Genomic DNA, 20,109 nt, shown 5'->3' with positions numbered 1-20,109 from the left:
TGGAGAAAACGCTGGCCATTAAGTTGGGGAAAACAGCATCTCCACCAAATCTGAGCAGTCTGTGATGAACATCACGTCCTTTCTGGCTGTATTGATCATACACTTCAATGCCCATACCAATGCTTCAACCTCTGTGTGTAGTAGTGAGGCTTTTTATGGTTTTTGGAGTTTATAAGAGTTTTTAAAGGGTTTACAAGGGGTTTAAAATGGTTTTTAAATATTTACAAGGATTTTTAAAAGAATTTTATAAGAGTTATAAAGAGATTTACAAGTGTTAATAAAAGTTTTGAAAGGATTTACTACAGTTATAAAGTTTTTAAAGGAGTATTCAAGGATTTACAAAGGTTTTAAAAGGTTTACTAGAGTTTTAAAGGTTTTGGATGACTTATAAAATATTTACATGGGATTTGAAATGATTTCTTAAGGGTTTTAAAAATATTTACAAGATTTTATAAAAAGTTTTTTAAGGAATTGCAGAAAAAATATGGTTGGAAAGTTTTGATCGGAATTTTTTGGCGAGAAAAATTTGGCAGAATTTTCTTATGAGAATAACTTGTATTTACCTCATGATGATGGAGTCACAATGAACAAATGATCTTGTTATATCATTTAACATACTTTCCTAACTAATGTTCATATAACATATTTACAAATCATTAATATGACACAATTCATAGGTTTCGGCCGTAACGGTAGTCACAAATATTTGGATTGGTCGTAATATTTGTAGACTTGTAGTATAACACACAATTGAGAAAAAAAAAATCGATTATCCCTTAACTATTAATGAGAGATATTGTTAGTTTGTTACTGAATAAAAAGTTCTAACCTAATTAAAGTAACCACTTTGGGCAACTTTAAAAAATCGCTTCCAAGTGAATTGCAGGGACTCTTTGTATTCCCGCACACTAATCAAGATCCCATGCATCTTCTTCATTTATTTATTCCTTGCATGTAAAACCCAACTCAAAAGACAGAACCATTCGGTAACTTTGTAAGACCAAACATAGGTTCTTCTGTTTTTTTGTTCTTTTTTGCATCTGTTCCTTTTCTGCCACACTGAATGTTTTTATAGTTTCCGAACATATATACAGTTTGAACTTGTTGTTCTTCTCTTGCACACTAGTTAATTTTTATTATATCTAGATCTAGCTAACTTTTGTTGTTAAAATTGTACTTTGAATGTAAGAGTAAAACGAGGAATCCCAGTTAGTTTTATTTTTCTCTTGTTTCTCGATAACGACTAAACAGAGTTACTTTTTTTTTTTGTTTTCCTCTTACGGTCTTGTAGTATCTAATGGCTAAGCAAGATGGTAAGAAAATTGTATGGGTGATAAAGAACTTCTCCTCTTTGCAATCTGAGGAGTGTATTTATTCTGATCCAGTCCTGATCGGTGACTGCAAATGGTAACATTCGAAGCTAACAATTTCCAATGCTCTATTGTCCATCTAGTAATAGTATCTATCATCCATGGTTTGGTTACTTGTTTCTTCTTCTTTTTCTTCAGGCGTCTTTGTGCATGTCCCAAGGGAGACGGAAACATTGATAATTACTTTTATTTGTTTGTTGAAGTTGCTGATGATGAATCATTGCCTTCTGGATGGAAAAGATTCGTTAAATTTCAGCTAAATATATCACAGCCGGGAAAAAGCGTAGTATCGAAAAGTAACATCGAACTACTTGATTGATTTTGTTCAATGGTCTTCTTTGTCAGTATTTTATTTGATCGACCTTCTTATTTAATATTAAAAAAAGAAAAGCATATGGTTTTATTATAATCAAAGGTATTGTTATGCTGCAAATTAGAATCTACATTGTCAAGAATAGTTAAGGGATGCCAGTGATTTACTTCAGTGTGAACACAATGGATATGGACTAATTAACTATTGTAATCAACTGCTGCAGAAGGACAGGTCTGGTTTGATAACGAGTCTTGTAGCTGGGGATTTCAAACTATGATCCCCCTTACAAAACTTCATGACAAAAAGAAGGGATTTGTTGTGGATGGAGAACTCACTATTGTTGCTTCGGTAGATGTTCTTGAAGTTATTGGTACATTGGATGCATCAGAAGAATCTATAGAGTCAAGCCGCCCTCTGAAAAAGATGAAGCTAAGTAATGATGATAATAATGTGGAAGCTTCATCAGTAAAAGAAAGCATTGTTGTTAATGGGTTTCAAGTTCTTTCTTCACAGGTATGTATGTAATCAAGAATGGTGCAAACCTCTTTTTTAGTTTTACAAGAAGTGTGATCATATATGTTTTTCGATAGAACAATACTTGGGTTCGCTCCTTGAGGTGAACCTCCTTATTCATTAAATTTCTTTTTCACTTGTAGGTAGAATCTGTGAGATGTATATTTGAAAGACATCCAGACATTGCAGTTGACTTCCGTGCTAAGAGCCAACATATCAGGACAACATGCATGAGTTTCTTGCTCAGCTTAATCGAGACACTGTGCAAGTCACTTGAGGAGATTTCCAATGAAGATTTCGTGGATGCAAACATTGCGCTGACATGCCTGAAAGATGTGAATTTTAAGGTGGATTGGTTGGAGAAGAAGCTGGACCAAGTGAAAGAAAATAAAGAGAAAGAGCAGTCTGCTTTGGCCCAACTTCAAGAAACAGAAGAAAGCATACTAAAGTTGAAGCAAAAGGCTGAGGAGCAGAAGGCTGTGTTGTTGGCCACCAGAACAACTCTATCTTTCGATGATGTTGTTTGATGGCTTGGATTCTTAGGCATTTGATGTTCTCATATTTTCGTTTCTCATTTTTGGTAATTGAACTTGTGTTTGAGGTTATTGTCACATTTTGTATTGCCGCTATGGTTTATCTAAGTCATCATCATCCTCAAAACCAAAATTAACGAGATTCTTGAAGATCCAACCACCGGTTCCCCATAGTTAAAAACGTCGTCATATTTAACAACATCTTCGTAAGCTTACAGTTGTTAAGCTAGCCTTACACATTCAATGTAGAAACTACAAGAAAGTGATGAGAATAATTTGTATTTACCTCATAATGATGGAGTCACAATAAACAAATGATATCGTTATATCATTTAACCTACTTTCCTAACTAATGTGATCATATAACATATTTACAAATCAAATAATATGACACAAAACATAGGTTTTGGCCGTAATGGCTGCCACCAATATTTGGTTTGGTCGTAATAGTTATAGTATAACACACAATTGAGAAAAAAAAAATCGATTATCCTTAACTATAATGAGAGATATTGACATATTGTTATTGAAGAAAAAGTTCTAACCTAAAGACTAAGAGAGTTTCTTGTTGATAAAGTAATCACTATAGTGGACTGGGCTGTACATAGAACTTCTTTAATACCCCTCTTTTTATTTTTTTCTAACAAATTTAATTATTTATTGTAGAGACTCTTTGCATTCCCGCACACTATTCAAGATTCATGCATCATCTTCATTTATTTATTCCTTGCATGTAGAATCCAACTCAAAAGACAAAACTTCTCGGTGACTTTGTAAGACGTGACCAAACATCGGTGAACTCAAAAGAGTAGAAAGAAGAATCTTGTTAGTTTTTTTTTTTTTTCTTTTGTTTCTCGATAGTGTTTGATTTGACATGTGTGTGCGATATTGACTAAAAGGGTTTTTTTTTTTTTTTCCTCTTTAGGTCTTATAATAGTATATAATGACTAAGCAAGTTGGTAAGAAATTTGTATGGCTGATTCAAAACTTCTCCTCTTTGCAATCTGAGAAGTTTATTTATTCTGATCCCGTCCTGATCGGTGGCTACAAATGGTAAAAAAAGAAACTAATTTTTTCCATGTTTTTTTTTGTCGATCTAGGTATAGTCACCATCTATATTACATGGTTTTATGATTTGTTTCCTCTTGTTTCTTCAGGCGTCTTTGTGCATATCCCAAGGGAAACCAGGTCGCTGATCACTTCTCTTTGTTTCTGCAAGTTGTTGATTATAAATCATTGCCTTCTGTATGGAGAAGATTCGTTAAATATCGGCTAACTATAGTGCCACAGCCGGGGAAAACTCTAGTACAGAGAAGTAACTATATTACTAAGTGTCTTTGTCAACTTAAGTGTCAGTAACTACTTGATTGATTTAGTTCAATGCTTAAGTGTCTTTGTCAGCTTAAGTATCAGTAACATATATACATAGTAATTAGTTTGAAAGTAGCATTGCTAGAATTTGTTTTTCAGCCATCTTCTTATAGATTATAATATATACATAGCAAAGCAAAGCAAATAAGTATATAGTTCTCTTTCTGAAAACAATTGACATGGATTAGCAGAAATTATTTGATGTTAATTTAACTATTGTTACAGAATCACATCGCTGGTTTGATAAAATGGGTTTTAACTGGGGGTATGGATTAATGATCCCCCTTACCAAACTGCAAAACAAAGATGAAGGATTTCTTGTGAATGGAGAACTCACTATTGTTGCTGAGGTAGATGTTCTTGAAGTTGTTGGCACAGTGGATGCATCTGGCAAATCTATAGAGTCAAGCTCCCCTATGAAGAAGAGAAAGCTAAATAACGCGGAAGCTTCATCAGTAAATTGGATTCAAGTTCTTCCTTCACAAGTATGTATGTAATCAAGAATGGTGCAAACCTTTTTGTTAGTTTTATAAGAAGTGAATAATATATGTTTTGTGGACTCAATTGAATATTTTTTTCCTTACAGAACTAGATGCTCTAGCTGAGGAGCAGAAGGCTGTGGTGTCGGCCACCAGAACTACTCTATCATTCGATGATGTTGTTTGATAGTTTGGATTCTTAGGTATTTTGGTGTTCTCATGTTGAAGTTTCTCATTTTATTAGTTGAACTTATGTTTCAAGCTGTTGTCAAATTTTGTGAAGCAAGTGTACTGCCGCTATAGATATTCATTTTCCATTATATAAAAAATTAGCTAGTCTTGTGTACTGCAATTTGATTATTTTTAATGTTTGATCCCATATGCTTCACATTATCCAATTTATTGTTTTATCTTAGTTCATTTTTTATCTCAAACTTCTATTGAACAATGTTTAATCTTTGTAGATTTTATTTAGTTTATACTTATCAGTCAATGTTGTAGCCTTTGTACTTATTAGTGAATATTTTAGCTTTTGAGCACAAATGAGGAAAAAAAAAAACACATTATAGCAAACAAAATAAATACAAAGAAAGAGTCTACAAAATATAATATCATGAACACACCAATTATTGAAAAAAAGAAATTGGAAACAATGCAGCCAACATTAGTCTGAGTGATCATAATCATGCAAAAGTGGCTCATTAGACAAATGTTGAGAATCAGGACGAGAAAAGTTCGCCAAAAGAGCAACATTGACGTACTCATTAGGAGAATGTGCAGGAAGTCCTGGAATCAACAATCCGACAAGTCTAAAACATGTCAACAACCATCCTTCTCTGTATTCTCTACCTTGCCAACAAGACATGATGAAACTCCTTATCAACTCCCACATTGCGTTCAAAATCTTCGGTATAACCAAGAAGATGTTGAAGTAGTTTTTGTTTGGTTCCTCTTCTTCCACCTTAAAACAGTATAACAAATACATATATTATATCAGTTGGGAAACAAAAGCACAAAAGCAAATGCTAATAACTTAATTGGTAAAAATCTCTGGCAAAAGCTTAAAAGTCGCCGGTTCGAGTATCGTTTTTTCTCAAAGATGCTCTAGTCTTGAGTCTGAGAGTATGTATGGGTTTCGGCCCAAAGCCTTTTAGTTATTGAAAAAAACATTTATAAACAAAAGCATAAAATTGTTATTTATAACCAACCTTTCCTTTGTAGAAACTGTTGCAATAGAGGCAGTCCCCAAAATGTTTGAACAGAAGTGTCTTGTCGTCGAAAGGCAACCTAGGAACCATGTCGTTGCAATAAACATATCTTTTGTACTTTACGCGAAATTCCCTTAACTTTTCTTTCATGTAGTTTCCAAAATCCGCGTTCCCTACTCGAGGCTGCCCAAATGTGTAAACTCCTTCAAGCCTCTCTAACATTTCCTTCTCGTCATGCATCATTAACACGGCTGTGAACAAGATCGCTAGTGCTCCACCTAGGCTATGTCCGGTCAGGATAAAGTTGGATGTCGGGTTTTGGTTGAAAACGTCTTTCAACTGACGTAATATTGTGTAGTATGCAAGTTGACTTGTTTCATTTTGTGTTTGGTCAGAGTTTATTCTTCCTTCATGCCATCCTTCTTTTGGAAGGCCTAAAGCTTTCATGAATCCGCCATGGATCTTTCCCACATTCATAATCTCGTACCTGTGTTTGAAATCCACATTAGTTTGGTCAGGAAGCTATAATATTGAACTTAACCTAACCTAAATGTAATTACTAGATGATTATGTAGATTTGTGGGGATAGAAAATTAAAACAATATACTAATAAAAATATTACCAAGAGAGATCCAAGTCAGTACACCAATCATTGGCATTGAAAGGATCGGTGCCTCTGAAACTGACGACGATGATGTTCGGATTTTGTTTTGTGTCCCTTATAACAATCACCTCTGTTGACCTCGTTTGGTCGTAATCTGAAAAGCTCAAGTTAAAGAATAAGATTGTAATGTCTATTCAGAATAATTAGTAAATAATTAATGAATGTTTTACAACAAAATCATAGCACTTTTTTTTTCAATAACCTAAAATCGTATAAATTTTTATTAAAACTCGAATCATTAAAAATATATGCATGGTTGTATATACGCCTCTTATAAAAAAGATTTAAACAAGTGAAAATATATTTAAATCTTTTAAAACTCTCAAAACATAGATTTGTAAACTCAAACAAGTGAAAGATAATAACTATATAAAACTTCTTAGGTCATTATTAATTTGACTATATTAGTGGAATCAAATTATGTCTCACCATTCCGACAGGTGTAGAAACCCAACAAGTCCATCTTTGCCAGAACATAATAAGAAAATAATAGTGATCATAAGTGATTTTATTAATTAATGAAAAAATCAAAGAGAACATGCATGATCATTACTTACTTTGTACGTTATAATATCATTATCTCAATGAACTAAAGATAATAGCCAATAATAGGAAAATGAGAAAAGTCTTCTCTTCTTATTTTAGTATAGAAAATGAAAGAGTTTAGTCAATAGAACCTGCCAATGATCTTGAAGAACGGATCTGATACAATTCTCATTCTCATAAGACAGCTTAGAAGCCATAATAGACAACAATGGTTTGTATCTTTCATCCCCTATCTCTATGCTCCGGCCTAAACCTAAGTCTATTCTTTGGTCTAGGTTTCCATTTAGTGATGCAAATGTGGCTGATGTTTTTTCCGGCCAAACAAACCTTCCTGAAAAAACAATTCCAAAAGCTATATAAATGTGAAGCTTATTAGGACAAAACAAGAAAGTCAAAAGAATGTCTAACTTTGGACAAGATTTAGGAAAATCTTGAAGAAGCCACCATTGGAAGAAGGAAGGTTAAGCCAAAAGCCAAGAACGAATCCAAAGAAGGAGAGAGGTTTCCTTAGGAGAATCATGAGTTTCTGAACAACAATGGATACAAAAATGATCCACCGTCCCCTGAATCGGCAAAGATCATTGTGAATGTTCTCTATGGAAGTATCAACGAAATTTCGATTTTCGAGATCCGAGTAGAAGAGAAGATACATCAGATCCTTGAATGTGGCTTCTCTTGGATCAAGAAGGAAATAGTTTTCTGGTTGAACCATTTTTTGTTGTTGTTAGAGGTTAAGTTGTCAATGTTAATTGAGCTAAGTCCACGATTAGCTTTGTGTAGTTATAATGTTACCATTAATATATTTAATACCACGAGTCCATGTGGCTTGGATTGTTTATTCCAATATTAAAGATTCGAGGATCAATGACTATTTATATACCACATGAATCTATTCTTCTTAAACTACACGAAGACGTAACCATAAATGTGACTCGCCGTCACGAAAAGTTGTCACGGCGGAAATATTAATTCTTCAACTACACTGATTTTGTCGAACCTACCGTCTCTCTCGGCCGGTTGAAGTACCAATCTCCGACAGTTGTTTTGCTTTGCTTCGTTGCTTTTGTAGTTTTTACCTAATATTATATATCTATTTTAATTATAAACTAAAAGAAATAATTATCTACAGTTTTGAAATTTTTTAAAACTATATTTTCTTTAACAAATAGCCATTTTTTAAGTACAAATTAAAAAGAAAATAAATTTACTTTTACTTTTGTTGTAGCTTAATAATGCTAGAACAAATATGTGCTATACATGCCTATAGCACTGCAAATATTATCGATATGTAAACTATTATAAAATATTACATCTCATAATGTATATTTTGATGGATCGACTCGTCAATTACATTCATAAAAATATTAATCCTAACACGCTCTACCATAAAATTGTGGGGTTTGAAACCTACCCGTATATTCTTGAAAACATCATGATATTCTAATTGAATAATATTTATCTTATAACCAAAATGAATATAGAAATCATAAACAATATGATAATAAACAAATTAAATTAGTAAAATACATTCAGTCTTTCTTATTGTTGAGTATTGATACATCAATTTGATTTTCGTCCAATATGATCTTTACCCTTGAAAGAGGGGATAAAATGAAAGAGAAGAATCTTACAAACTTTCAGTTTTGTTTGTAACAAAGTAAAAAACAAAAAGTACAAAGAAAAGTATTTGCAATCTAAACCAATAAACATAGATTAAATGTGTGTTGTTGCAAAAAAAAAACATGAATTAAATGTACATAGATAATAATTAGTACTAATTAATTAATATTTGGATGCATATCTTGTATTTTTAGTTTTTGGAGATGATGACGATAATCTCCATAGCTTTTCGAAGATTCAATATTAGAAGCTGCAACATAAACACTTTAAGTACAATTAAAAGAAAACTAAATACTAAAAGTAAAACGTCATAAAAAAAGCAATGGTTAAGAAAAACCATATACGTTTATGTTTTCTTTAGACAATGTATAAATAAAAAATGCTACTGTAAATCAAAATTTACTTTGATGATTATAATTTGCATTAAACAAATTTTATTTATACCCGTATCATATAAGAACATATGAGTTTGATGCAATTTTTTTTTTCATATTCCTGTAAAAAAAATATATATACTAATATATATGATATATGATAAAAAAAACAAAAAAGATTATTGTAAATGCACATATCGATTTGCTCTATTAAATAAATAGCTATCTAAATTAATTAAATACATTAAAATCATATTATTTGATAAAAAATGATAAATTGTACTTTATAATTTAGATGAACAACCATGGTAACAAAAGAATTGAGGAATGGAATAAGAGGGATAGAGAGAGAGAGAGAGAAGAAGAAGAAAGTACGTTACCTATAGTTATTTGGAGAAGAAAGTATGTCAAACAATCTAAGTTTAACGGAAAAAAATAAATAAGATTTTTGACATCAAAATCAACAGGGCAACTTTTATCCAGTCTATTTAACTTCCACAAAGTATTTATCCTTCACTTAGTTTGAATTATGCGGTGTCAAGCTGAGTGTATTCAGCTCGTTCGTCTTGTACTATCATATTTGTCACTCTGTGGAAGTGGAATAGATTGAATAAAAGTAGCCCAGTTGGGATAAATATCATCAATGAGATTGTAACCCAAATGATACTGTCGGCCGTTGACAAAGTAATTCACAGTTAGAGCCATACCATTTAATATACTGTATCATTAAAAGCTAGAGAGCAATCAAGAACGTTGATATCGTTTAGGGTATCTGGTGCTCAAAAAATGCATGACAAAAATAATTTCTAACAAGAAGATGCCATATTAGAAAGAGATTTGTTGTTCTGGAAATAGAGTGTATTTGAAAATATGATTTCTTGCAATAGTGTGTTATGTTTATATAGAAAAATGTGTGGATTTAGTGTAGAGCAAAATATGTGGTTGTGGTAAAAATAAATTTTTGTGGTCTATATGCTAGAAAAATGTGTGTATTTGGTGTTCTATCAAATTATGTGGTTATGGTGAAAAAGAATAACTTGTGGTTATTATCCTAGAAAAACTTGTGGATTTGGTGTTTTATCAAGTTTTGTGGTTTTAGTGTAATAAATAACATGTGGTCCATATGCTAGAACAACTTGTGGTTCAAAAACAAAGTATATATAGATAACATTACATAACAAATTACATAAGAACATATCAAATTAGATAACATAACATTACATTACATAACGTAGCAAGTAATCTCTAATAAACTTGTTCGGAAACAAAAAATATAAGATTTAGCCTTCTCTTGAAGTTGAACCCATACACCACAGACTTCTTCTTCTCTTTATTCGTGAATTGATACAACACCGACTTCTTCTTCCAGACAACAAAAAGAAATCAGTGAGTACAAAATTCAGTTCCAACTTAAACAAAACATGAAACAAGAAATCAGTGAGTAGAAATACTAGCTTAACAACATGTCAGTTATGAGCTTGTGCTTTAAAGGTAATGAGTGGTTCTGGTTTGGCCAAGAGGCTGTCACCAAAATTTTGATCCTTTCTTAGATATAGTATACATACTTATAGCTGAAGAAGCAGTAGATTCTGAAAGTGCATATGTGTGACTAATTCAACTTTGTGTATGATCGACTTCGAGTATGTATGAGCATAAAGTAAATAAGGCACAAGATTTGTTAACGGGGTTCAGATAACCTATATCCCCAGAACCTAGTCCGAATATCATTAACTAGAAAAGTCCGCAACCTACAATTGCTATATGGAATCCACCAACTCTTTCCTAAAATTACAATGAAAGAAGACTACTACTAATTGTCTTTTCAGACTAGTGTAGATCTTCTACAAAACCATCAAAAAATCTCTCTATCTTGTTGATGGGGCGACACCACACACCTTGTGTGCATCTCTCGTAAATACCTTGAGGCGCGCAAGTCTTCATGAAGCGCCCTCTTGGTATTTACAACAATTTTCCAACCCTAGAGTTGAAAATCTTCCTATTATACACCAATAGGAAGTTTCCTATTTATTCACCAAATAGGAATTGACAAATTTACTTTGTTCTTTATAGATAGGGAAATTTGTCTTTTACGTTCTCATCTTGAATGTACTATTCAAGATGTTTATCCAGCTCAGCAACCGCTTCTTGGCTTGTCCAAGTGGGTCCCAAACTTCGGTATTCCCATTCTTCAAAGTAGTCACACAGCTCGGCTTCTTGTACTACTTCACGTACTGCCTCCTGTACTACTTTGAAACTTCGCATAGTCTTACCACAACTGTGTCAAGTAGTGCTTCAACATCTTTAGCAGTTATGCTTTCTATATTACGTCATGTTATTACCTTGTAGCCGCACAACTCAGCTTCTTGTACTACTTTTTGTATTGACGTCAGAACGAGTTCAAGCACTGCTTCATCTTCTATGTCAATTCTGTCCATTCATTTCATGTATCATCATAATATGTTGACATGTTAAGATAGCTTATAAAACTCATTCAACACAACATCTTCAATCTCTCCCTTGATGATTGAGTTTTATAACCAATTAAGCACCTTATAAATCCAGTCAACCCAACATCTTCAAATTCCAAGTCAGTCATAGGTTCTCCAACATACTTAACAATCTTCCAGAGTAGACGACCTCGGATAAATTAGAAACATGCAAAAGATCCAAAACTGAAAATATTAGAGAGCATAGATATGAATAATATTTCTACGTCTTCGGGTCTAAACCCATCAAATATGTCTAAATAAGACAAGTATCTAATAATTTTGGGCCTCAATATCTATGAACCCAAATTTAAAATGTATAAGACTCACCTTTAGATACCCTATGATTGACCATTGAAGGTGGTCTTAGAGTTCATTTAAAATACAAAAAATACCCAAGATGATGGACCTAAGGAACTATCCGTTACTCGTTTTATTCGCCGTGGAAGAACATGCATGAGCCATAACCTCTTGTGTTTTATTTTTATTTATTTAATTAATATGAATCTATAACATATATATCCTTCTCTCTTCCAAGATAATATTTTTCAAAATTGATTAACACGATATTCAAACGCAAATAATCATTAAAAACCACATTTCTAATCTACGAAATAAAATCAAGTAAATACGCATAAAGTTGAATTGTTTTTAATACAAGTTAACATCTCATCCATAGACTTGATATGTGCCACAAATATGTTAATTACTAATTTTAATAACCAAATTTTATATAATAATATAATAATGGTAATATTCTATGCAAAATCATAGTAGACCGGAGTTTTACTATTTTTTTTGTTTTTTTTTTCATATACGACATAAAAAATGTTGTGGATTTTGGTTAGATCTATTTATTTTTAACCTTTCAATGCAAAACGCTATTCCATTACAAGTCCTTTCTTGTCCTTTGGTTGAACCTGCTTAGCAAAACCCATGAGGTGTGCCGTTATACACGTACAAGTATTGAATTATTCACTGTCACACTCACTGACTCACACACATACGTACAAAATATATTCTATCTTTGGACTCATAATTACTTAACAATACAATTTCAACGGTTACGGTGAGAGCAAGTTGGGTCCTGTCTAAGAAAGACGTTTCCGTATGTATTGATTCATTGATGTACAATATGAACGAACAGAGAAAACAAAGGTGGGTTTGGTGAAAAAGACTTTGTATTCGATAACCCTTCTAGGGTTTTTACATGTTTCTTTTATATACATCATTGAGAACAATCTAGAATCCTTAATTAACAGCTGTATTTGGTGACTCATTGGATAGACATTGCAGGAGCGTCGTCGTCTTCTTCGTACTAACGTTGCTCTGTTTTTCCTTTGAATCTTTGACAGTCTTTGTCTTTTTCTGTTGACTATAACTGTGTGACTTCTGATGGGTTTGGGCCTTGTTTGATTTTGTTGTATCAAGGCCCACTGAACTTGCTGGATTGTCTCTTACACTCTCCCTCAAACTTGGCGTGGATGTGACCAAAGGAGCAGACACTCCGAGTTTGCGACGAAGATCATGGAACGACGGGCGGGGCAGCGACTTGGTGAAGATATCAGCTAGTTGAGCTGCTGCTGGGATGTGGTGCGTTTCAATCAGTCCTAAAGCCACCCGTTCCCTTATGTAATGAAAATCCTTATCGAAGTGCTTTGTTCGATTGTGCAACGCAGGATTGGCAGACAAATAAACAGCTGACAAATTGTCACAAAACACTCTTGTTGGCTGATGTTGAGGAATACCAATGTCACGGAGGAGAGACGAGATCCAAGTAATTTCACGAGCCACAACTGACAAGGCTCTATACTCGGATTCTGTTGAAGAATTGGAGACCGTGGACTGCCGCTTAGCAGACCAAGATATCAGATTAGACCCCAACAATATGCAAAAGCCACTAGTTGAACGACGAGTAGTTTTGCAACCTGCATAATCACTGTCACAGAACGCAGACAAAACCGGATTGTTGTGTTTCTTTATTGGAAGTCCCATGTCAAGAGTTCCTTTGATATATCTCAGAATCCGCTTGAGAAGACTGAAGTCGGAGTTTGTAGGAGTGTGCATTCTCTGACAGATAAAATTCACAGCATATTGAAGGTCTGGTCTGGTGATAGTGAGATATTGTAGCTTACCAGCAAGACTTCTAAAGTAGGTTGGTTCTGCGAAAGGCGTCGTGTTGAGCTGATCAAGTTGTTGTGGCAGTGGGGTTGGCATAGGGTTGCAGTCTGTCATACCAGCTTGATGTAGAATATCAGCAGCATAAGCCTTTTGATGCAGAAACAGGCCGTTGTTGTATGATTCAATCTGTATACCAAGAAAATAACTTGGAGGACCAAGATCCTTCATGGAGAAGCGATTATTTCGCAGCGGAAGCGTGGTGGGCCCATAACCCACAGGTCCCAGGATCGAAACCTGGCTCTGATACCATGAACGAACAGAGAAAACAAAGGTGGGTTTGGTGAAAAAGACTTTGTATTCGATAACCCTTCTAGGGTTTTTACATGTTTCTTTTATATACATCATTGAGAACAATCTAGAATCCTTAATTAACAGCTGTATTTGGTGACTCATTGGATAGACATTGCAGGAGCGTCGTCGTCTTCTTCGTACTAACGTTGCTCTGTTTTTCCTTTGAATCTTTGACAGTCTTTGTCTTCTTCTGTTGACTATAACTGTGTGACTTCTGATGGGTTTGGGCCTTGTTTGATTTTGTTGTATCAAGGCCCACTGAACTTGCTGGATTGTCTCTTACACAATATACGTATGCTACAAAGTTTTGATGCATGACAAGACTGATGATAACTTATAGTAATAACGACAATAGATTCTTTTAAGAGGCGAAAGTGTCCATGCATTTTTGTTTTTTGTCCCATGCATTTATAGTTCAACCCCATAAAAATGGATATTATTTGCCAAAAAATTTCTAATTGCAAAAAAAAATTAGTAGCAAGAAAAGAAAAGAATTTGTAAATCATTATTTAGAGCAAAGTAGTAGATAAATTCTGAAATTCGTTTTTCAATTGAACGTTCCATTGATTATGAAAACATATACTATATATCCAATAATTTACTATATATGCAAGAATTCATAAAAAATGTTTTTTTTTCGTCCTTCGTGTGATTGTTCTTCCTGCACGAGTGCACGTTGTAACCTTCTTCTAAAATTGGCTAATAGAGTCATCCTACTATGGTTCTTGAGCCAGACTAGCTGCTATTGTAACTTACAAATAACACTAGTCAACTCAAAAACTATATATATTTGATAAATTCAAATTTTTCATTCAAAAACTCAAAATTTATTCAGATTAGGACTTTGGGCATGTTTTGTATTAGTCAGCCATTTGTAATCATATATTGTATATGGTACAATTTGGTTAGGTTTAGGGAATGCGGAGCCTTGTCATTAAGGGTGTTAACATAGGTCAATTCAATTCGTAACCCTATTTGAAGTTTTGATTATATTGGGTTGATAGATTAAATGAGTTCATGAGCTAATAACTAACCCATCAATCTATTCATTATCAACCTAATTAATATCATCATCATACTAATCTAAATTTTTATAATATATTCGAAAGTTTCTGGTTCTTATATTCATCATCATCAAAGGATATTCTTTTTTCTTTTTTACAAATTCAATAAAATTTGTTCTTTTTTTTTTTGGGTCAAACAATAAAATTTGTTCTTATATTACATTTTCCAAAGAAGTTGGATCGATAAAAAATTGGAGTTTCTTGATTAATGGAGAGACGACACCATCGCTATAGTTTTTTTTATGACCGGAGCTGTCAACATTTTCGTGTAAACACAGTTTTTGTCGCATTTGAAAATAACATGACTCAGCCCTTTTTCTTTTAACAGCCAAAAAAATTACGAAAGGGAAAAAGCAAATCCTATTTAGTTTATGAAATGCAATTTTTTTTTTCAAAAATGGAGAGTCATATTTTCCGCAAAAGAAAATAATTTTTGGATGGCGAAAATGATTAGATCACTTTGCAAAAAAAAAAAGCTGTGAAATCATGTTTTCCGTCAAAAATTACGAATCATGTTTACAGCCAAATATCGGTTTTTGGCAAGAAAATGATGAGATTATGTTGCAAAAAAATTATGAGATCATGTTTTCCGTCAAAAATTACAAATTTAAAGTTTTTTCGCACTAGTCCAAATTCTATTAGGCTAAGCCAAAAAATTATTTTTGTCTAAATGGGTTTAGCCTAAAAAGTCCAGTTTTTCCTAAACATATAATTTAAGATTAAAACATCCCACATGTGAAGGTTCCGGTGAAATCACTTGTGAGATTCAAATTACGCAAACCTCTCTCACTCATGATAGTTTTTCTCCCCTTCGATTCTTTTTAGGCACCAATAATACATTTTATGTAAAGCTACTTCAAGAATCATGTCTCTCTACTCTTATATACTGTATGCTCTTAATTAATTGCATTTAAGTTTTTTCTTTTATAAAACTATGGGCCGGAAGCCAATGTTATATTTTGTTACATGTAAACTTTGGGTAAGGAATCATGGAAAATCATGTATTTCATAGAATATTCTCTTCTCCCGCCAGAACTCGACCATGATGTGACAACAATTCCCGTGGCAAAAATAAGCAATTATGTTATCCTTTCTGCGATTCACAAAAACATCTAAAAGTTGATAGTTACATCAATCATTTTCTGTGATTCACAGTATTGTAGAATTCTAAACCAATAGTAATATTTAGTTATTTACTCTGAAATTTGTAAATTGTAATTAGTAATACATTGATAATTTTTTTAAAAAAATTTTGAAACAAATTTTGATATCCTAAAAAATCCATCTTTTAGGAACGGAGGGATTATACTATTCTTAACATATATGGATAGTTGTATTTTATTGGTTGACATTTTGAGTTCTTCCCATAAGATCGTTTTATCATTCATTTCTGACCGTTACTCTTGCATGATATTACCTCATCGTACTGACCAAATAAAAAAAATGTTAAAAGAAATTCCTACTTTTCTTGAAGTACAAGGGAGTATTTGAATCAAAAATGTTAATATTTTATTTGCTTGAAGAATTAAGACAAATACTTTTACTCAAATTTTATTTCGAAGTTTCTTGGCATGTATTTGTTTCAACCATCTATTTGTGATCGTATTATATGGTTGAAATCTGATTATACGTTTCTAACACTAAATATTGATTAATAATGACCAAATTTTGTTACTAAAGAAATTATATATTCACTATGTTTTTTTTATTTGGTGTTTAAGGTTTTTACACGCAAATTAGTAAAATATATAATTTTCTAATTTTTTAAAAAATCATTAATTAAAATGAAAACAACCAATAAAAAATATGATATACATTTATTCAAAAAATATTAACAAAGTTTTGGATTAAAAATTAAAAACATAACTTTCATGCAAAGAGTAGAAACCTCGGCTGCCGAGAGTGCAGCCTTGAAATGCACACAAATTTCGTGCCATTGCAGAGACAACGACAGCTTTCATGTCTTTTGGGGCAACCAAAAGTCATTGTCGCATATACACTGAAGCCAATATGACTCGACACTTATCCTTTATTTGTCTAATTTGTAGTGTAATTTTCAACGCAACTTTCTTTTCTCACTAGATAAGAAAAACACACAAGAAACTCGTGCTTAATCGCACATTTACTTCAAAAGGGAATAACAAAACCCTATTTCACTTTTGATGCAATAAACTCATATATGTCATATATACATATATAGGAGTATATTCTAAAGAATGTTATGTTAAGATTTAGCTCTAATAATGCTTGGTTACGAAATAGATTTCATAAAACATTCAGTGTGAGCCAACTAGAGGGTAATTCATAAAACTGAACCTAAATAAATTCTACAATATGGTTACCAAAACATTGATACAGTATAACCTTTTTTTTTTCGAATAATGTGATTTTAGCTGGAGTCAGAATTTGGAATTGCTTGATATTAAGAGTTGAGAGATTTGTTAAACTTTTAAAGATTTTTCAAGAATTCAGAAGTCTATTAATTGAAAGTTGTGTTTTATTGATAAGAATCTATATACCAATAACACTATATTTTAATAGAGTTATGAAATCCACACACAACTGCCATGAACTATCCATATTCTCCATTGAACATACTCCAAAGTGGCCAATTTTTCTATTGCCTTCACTTCCCTCCTCACAGTTTTCTACATGTCATATTATAACTAATCAATCTACTTAATCATCATAACTAAAGTTTTCTTCTCTTGATACTTGGTTTTAAATAGTTCAGCCACCTTAGTCTACACAAATTTTCCATGCACCGGTTTAGCCCTACAAAACAAATAATTGACATTAATCAAAGCTACTAAGACTGTTCATTTGTCTCCTTCTATACTTTTTATCATGAAGAATCTGTGCACACCAATAGAAACAAAGAGATGTTCCAAAACTTAAACATCTATTCGTGGAGAAATTTTCAACGAATTCATTGACAAGAAGACTTTCTTATTGTGCAACAGACAAGAAGACAAACCAGTAAAATAAGACCAACACAAAACATGTTTCTTATTTCGTTTGTATAATTGTTCAATTGCATTGCTCTTAGCCTCTGTGTTTCTATTCTTTCTCTTTGTACGTAGTTCTCAAATTGTTTTCATTTCTTTGTGGTAACCATGTAAAAAAATATAAACAAAACAGTAAAATAAGTTAGAAATGATAGTTTTATACTAAGTCAAGACTGACAATTTCAAAATAAAAGTATAGATGTACAAACTTTTGAAGAAACATACATTTTTCTAATTTTCTCTGATTTTATATGATTTATTAACATTTTCTAGTTGAAAATTTTGAAGGCACAAAAACGGCAACGTCAGTAGATCTTTTACCCAAAACTCTAAATATTTAGATTAGTAACAAGAGAAAAACATAAGTCGTGTAGAGATGGAGGCCAAGAAGAGAAGAGGCGTAAACATCCTTCCACATGACATTGTAGAAGAGATTCTTGTGAAGGTTCCGGTGAAATCACTGGTGAGATTCAAAGCCATGTCCAAAGAATGGAGAGTAACCATAGAATCAAAGTGGTTCGTAAATAAACACTTGAGGTATCAGAATTCTCTAGGAGAAGGCCAAGAGAGAATACTCAGAGTTGTTGTCTCTCTAGATAAAATACTAAATAACCCTTTGTTGATGCCTACCAATGGATTCGTTCATATTTCTCCCTATCCACTCATAAGGCATCTCCACCTTCCTTTTGTTTTTATTTTTAATCCTAAGCTTTTTTTTTTTTGTTTTTTTTTTTTTGTAAATGAGGGTTTGTTTTGTAGTTGTTTGGAGTACAAGGACTACTTTGCTAGGGATTGGAAGAGAGAATGTTGTGAGTCCAAGGTATAAGTTAGTGTTGTTTTACGAGAGTCCTAAGAACATACGTACTTGCAAGGTTTTTGCTCTTGACTCTAATACTTGGAGATACATATATAGATCCACCTAACTGTCGAGTTTACTATGACCACCCTATAAAAGTACAACCTCAAGGTACTAGCTTTTGATCTTCACACAGAGACGTTTCAAAGCTTTTCGGTTACACCATCTGTCGGGTCTAGATACTTACAAGAAGTAAACATGTGTGTTCTTTATCATCGTCTATGCATCTCGAGGGGTTCTCCTAATATAAACAGGAACGACCTTTTCTTCAAAATCTTTGGTCTAGACATAAACAAGAGATCATGGGAAATCATGTATTCCATAGAATCTTTCCAATGGCAACATTCAACAACTATGTTATCCTTATCACTCGTCATCGTACCGTTTGGGTCTTCTACGGTTCCAAAATCCATATTTTACATCGCTATGATCCTTCAGTACATAAATATTACATGTTTTTTTATGAGACGCTAGTCTCTCTATTCACCAATAATTAAGTTTTGTTGTTACTTTTACTTTACATAGTTAAATAATTTATTCACAAGCTCAGCCTTCCCAGCTCATCTTTGTTACACATGTCATATTGTTGTTATCAAGTCCAAAGCAAATAGAGGAATAACATCAATTTTTGGCAAGCCATTGAGATGGTTGGAACCAATGTCAACTAGAAAGGATCGAGGTCGAGGCTTGAAAACATCGTTTTTTAATATAGGTCGCTGTAATATGATAAATGAATTTCTGTTTTTATTTAATTTTACAAATATTGCTTATATTTTTCTATGACAAGGCAAGCGACCAGCAATCAAAGACCACCTAGCCAACAAGATATATATGAGTTATGACTCCCGAGTTAAATAGTACCGTGTAAATAGCATCTATGCAGGTCCTAGTACCCTATCAATTTTGCAAACAAGCCGGTCGACTTAGGCCCCGAGTGGCACTCCGCTGCAGGTGCGGTGCAATGACCCTAATCGCACGTCACAATCGAATGGTAAAATGATTTGAGTGTGGTGTGATTCCGTGCTTTTGGAAAGTGAATTAGTTTTCCATTTTATTTTTATCCTAATCGTATTTAAACCTACGATTTAGGTGCGACAAGTTTAATTTATGTATATATTTACCAATATAACCTCATCTAATTTTATTAAATATAATATAATTTTTTTTTTGAAAAAGAATATAATAAAATTATTTTAAATTATGAAATTTCAACCAAAAATAGGATAGTTATG

General features: G+C 32.8%; 3 protein-coding genes across 4 annotated transcripts; 2 read left to right on the top strand and 1 right to left on the bottom strand.

Annotated features, from left to right (window-relative positions):
• The first annotated feature begins 1,297 nt into the window (after window positions 1–1,297).
• On the top strand, window positions 1,298–2,723 carry LOC17896005 (MATH domain and coiled-coil domain-containing protein At3g58410). 2 transcript variants are annotated; one of them, XM_023788035.1, is made up of 4 exons: window positions 1,298–1,407; window positions 1,509–1,656; window positions 1,933–2,196; window positions 2,340–2,723. In XM_023788035.1, exons 1-4 carry the CDS (start codon window positions 1,298–1,300, stop codon window positions 2,721–2,723), a joined length of 906 nt encoding a protein of 301 aa, XP_023643803.1. The 2 variants fall into 2 exon arrangements, with proteins under 2 accessions (XP_023643803.1, XP_023643802.1); XM_023788034.1 differs by having other exon boundaries at window positions 1,509–1,666; window positions 1,910–2,196.
• An 815-nt stretch (window positions 2,724–3,538) lies between these two features.
• Window positions 3,539–4,726, top strand: LOC111832006 (MATH domain and coiled-coil domain-containing protein At3g58410-like). Its single transcript, XM_023788036.1, has 5 exons — window positions 3,539–3,554; window positions 3,655–3,782; window positions 3,887–4,044; window positions 4,326–4,585; window positions 4,687–4,726. Exons 2-5 carry the CDS (start codon window positions 3,673–3,675, stop codon window positions 4,690–4,692), a joined length of 534 nt encoding a protein of 177 aa, XP_023643804.1. The 5' UTR covers window positions 3,539–3,554; window positions 3,655–3,672; the 3' UTR covers window positions 4,693–4,726.
• Window positions 4,727–5,181: 455 nt separating this feature from the next.
• LOC17896101 lies at window positions 5,182–7,776 on the bottom strand. Its single transcript, XM_006301689.2, has 6 exons — window positions 7,406–7,776; window positions 7,129–7,328; window positions 6,881–6,914; window positions 6,410–6,545; window positions 5,788–6,274; window positions 5,182–5,540 (listed from the first exon to the last, which is right to left on the bottom strand). The coding sequence occupies exons 1-6, from the start codon at window positions 7,707–7,709 to the stop codon at window positions 5,244–5,246; spliced, it is 1,458 nt and encodes a 485-aa protein (XP_006301751.1). The 5' UTR covers window positions 7,710–7,776; the 3' UTR covers window positions 5,182–5,243.
• Window positions 7,777–20,109: the final 12,333 nt, after the last annotated feature.

Source organism: Capsella rubella, unplaced genomic scaffold, assembly GCF_000375325.1.
Source record: "Capsella rubella cultivar Monte Gargano unplaced genomic scaffold, Caprub1_0 scaffold_2, whole genome shotgun sequence".
Classification (NCBI taxonomy): domain Eukaryota; kingdom Viridiplantae; phylum Streptophyta; class Magnoliopsida; order Brassicales; family Brassicaceae; genus Capsella; species Capsella rubella.
The sequence above is the reverse complement of the archived record's forward strand: the minus strand, read 5'-3'. Positions and strand labels throughout refer to the sequence as shown.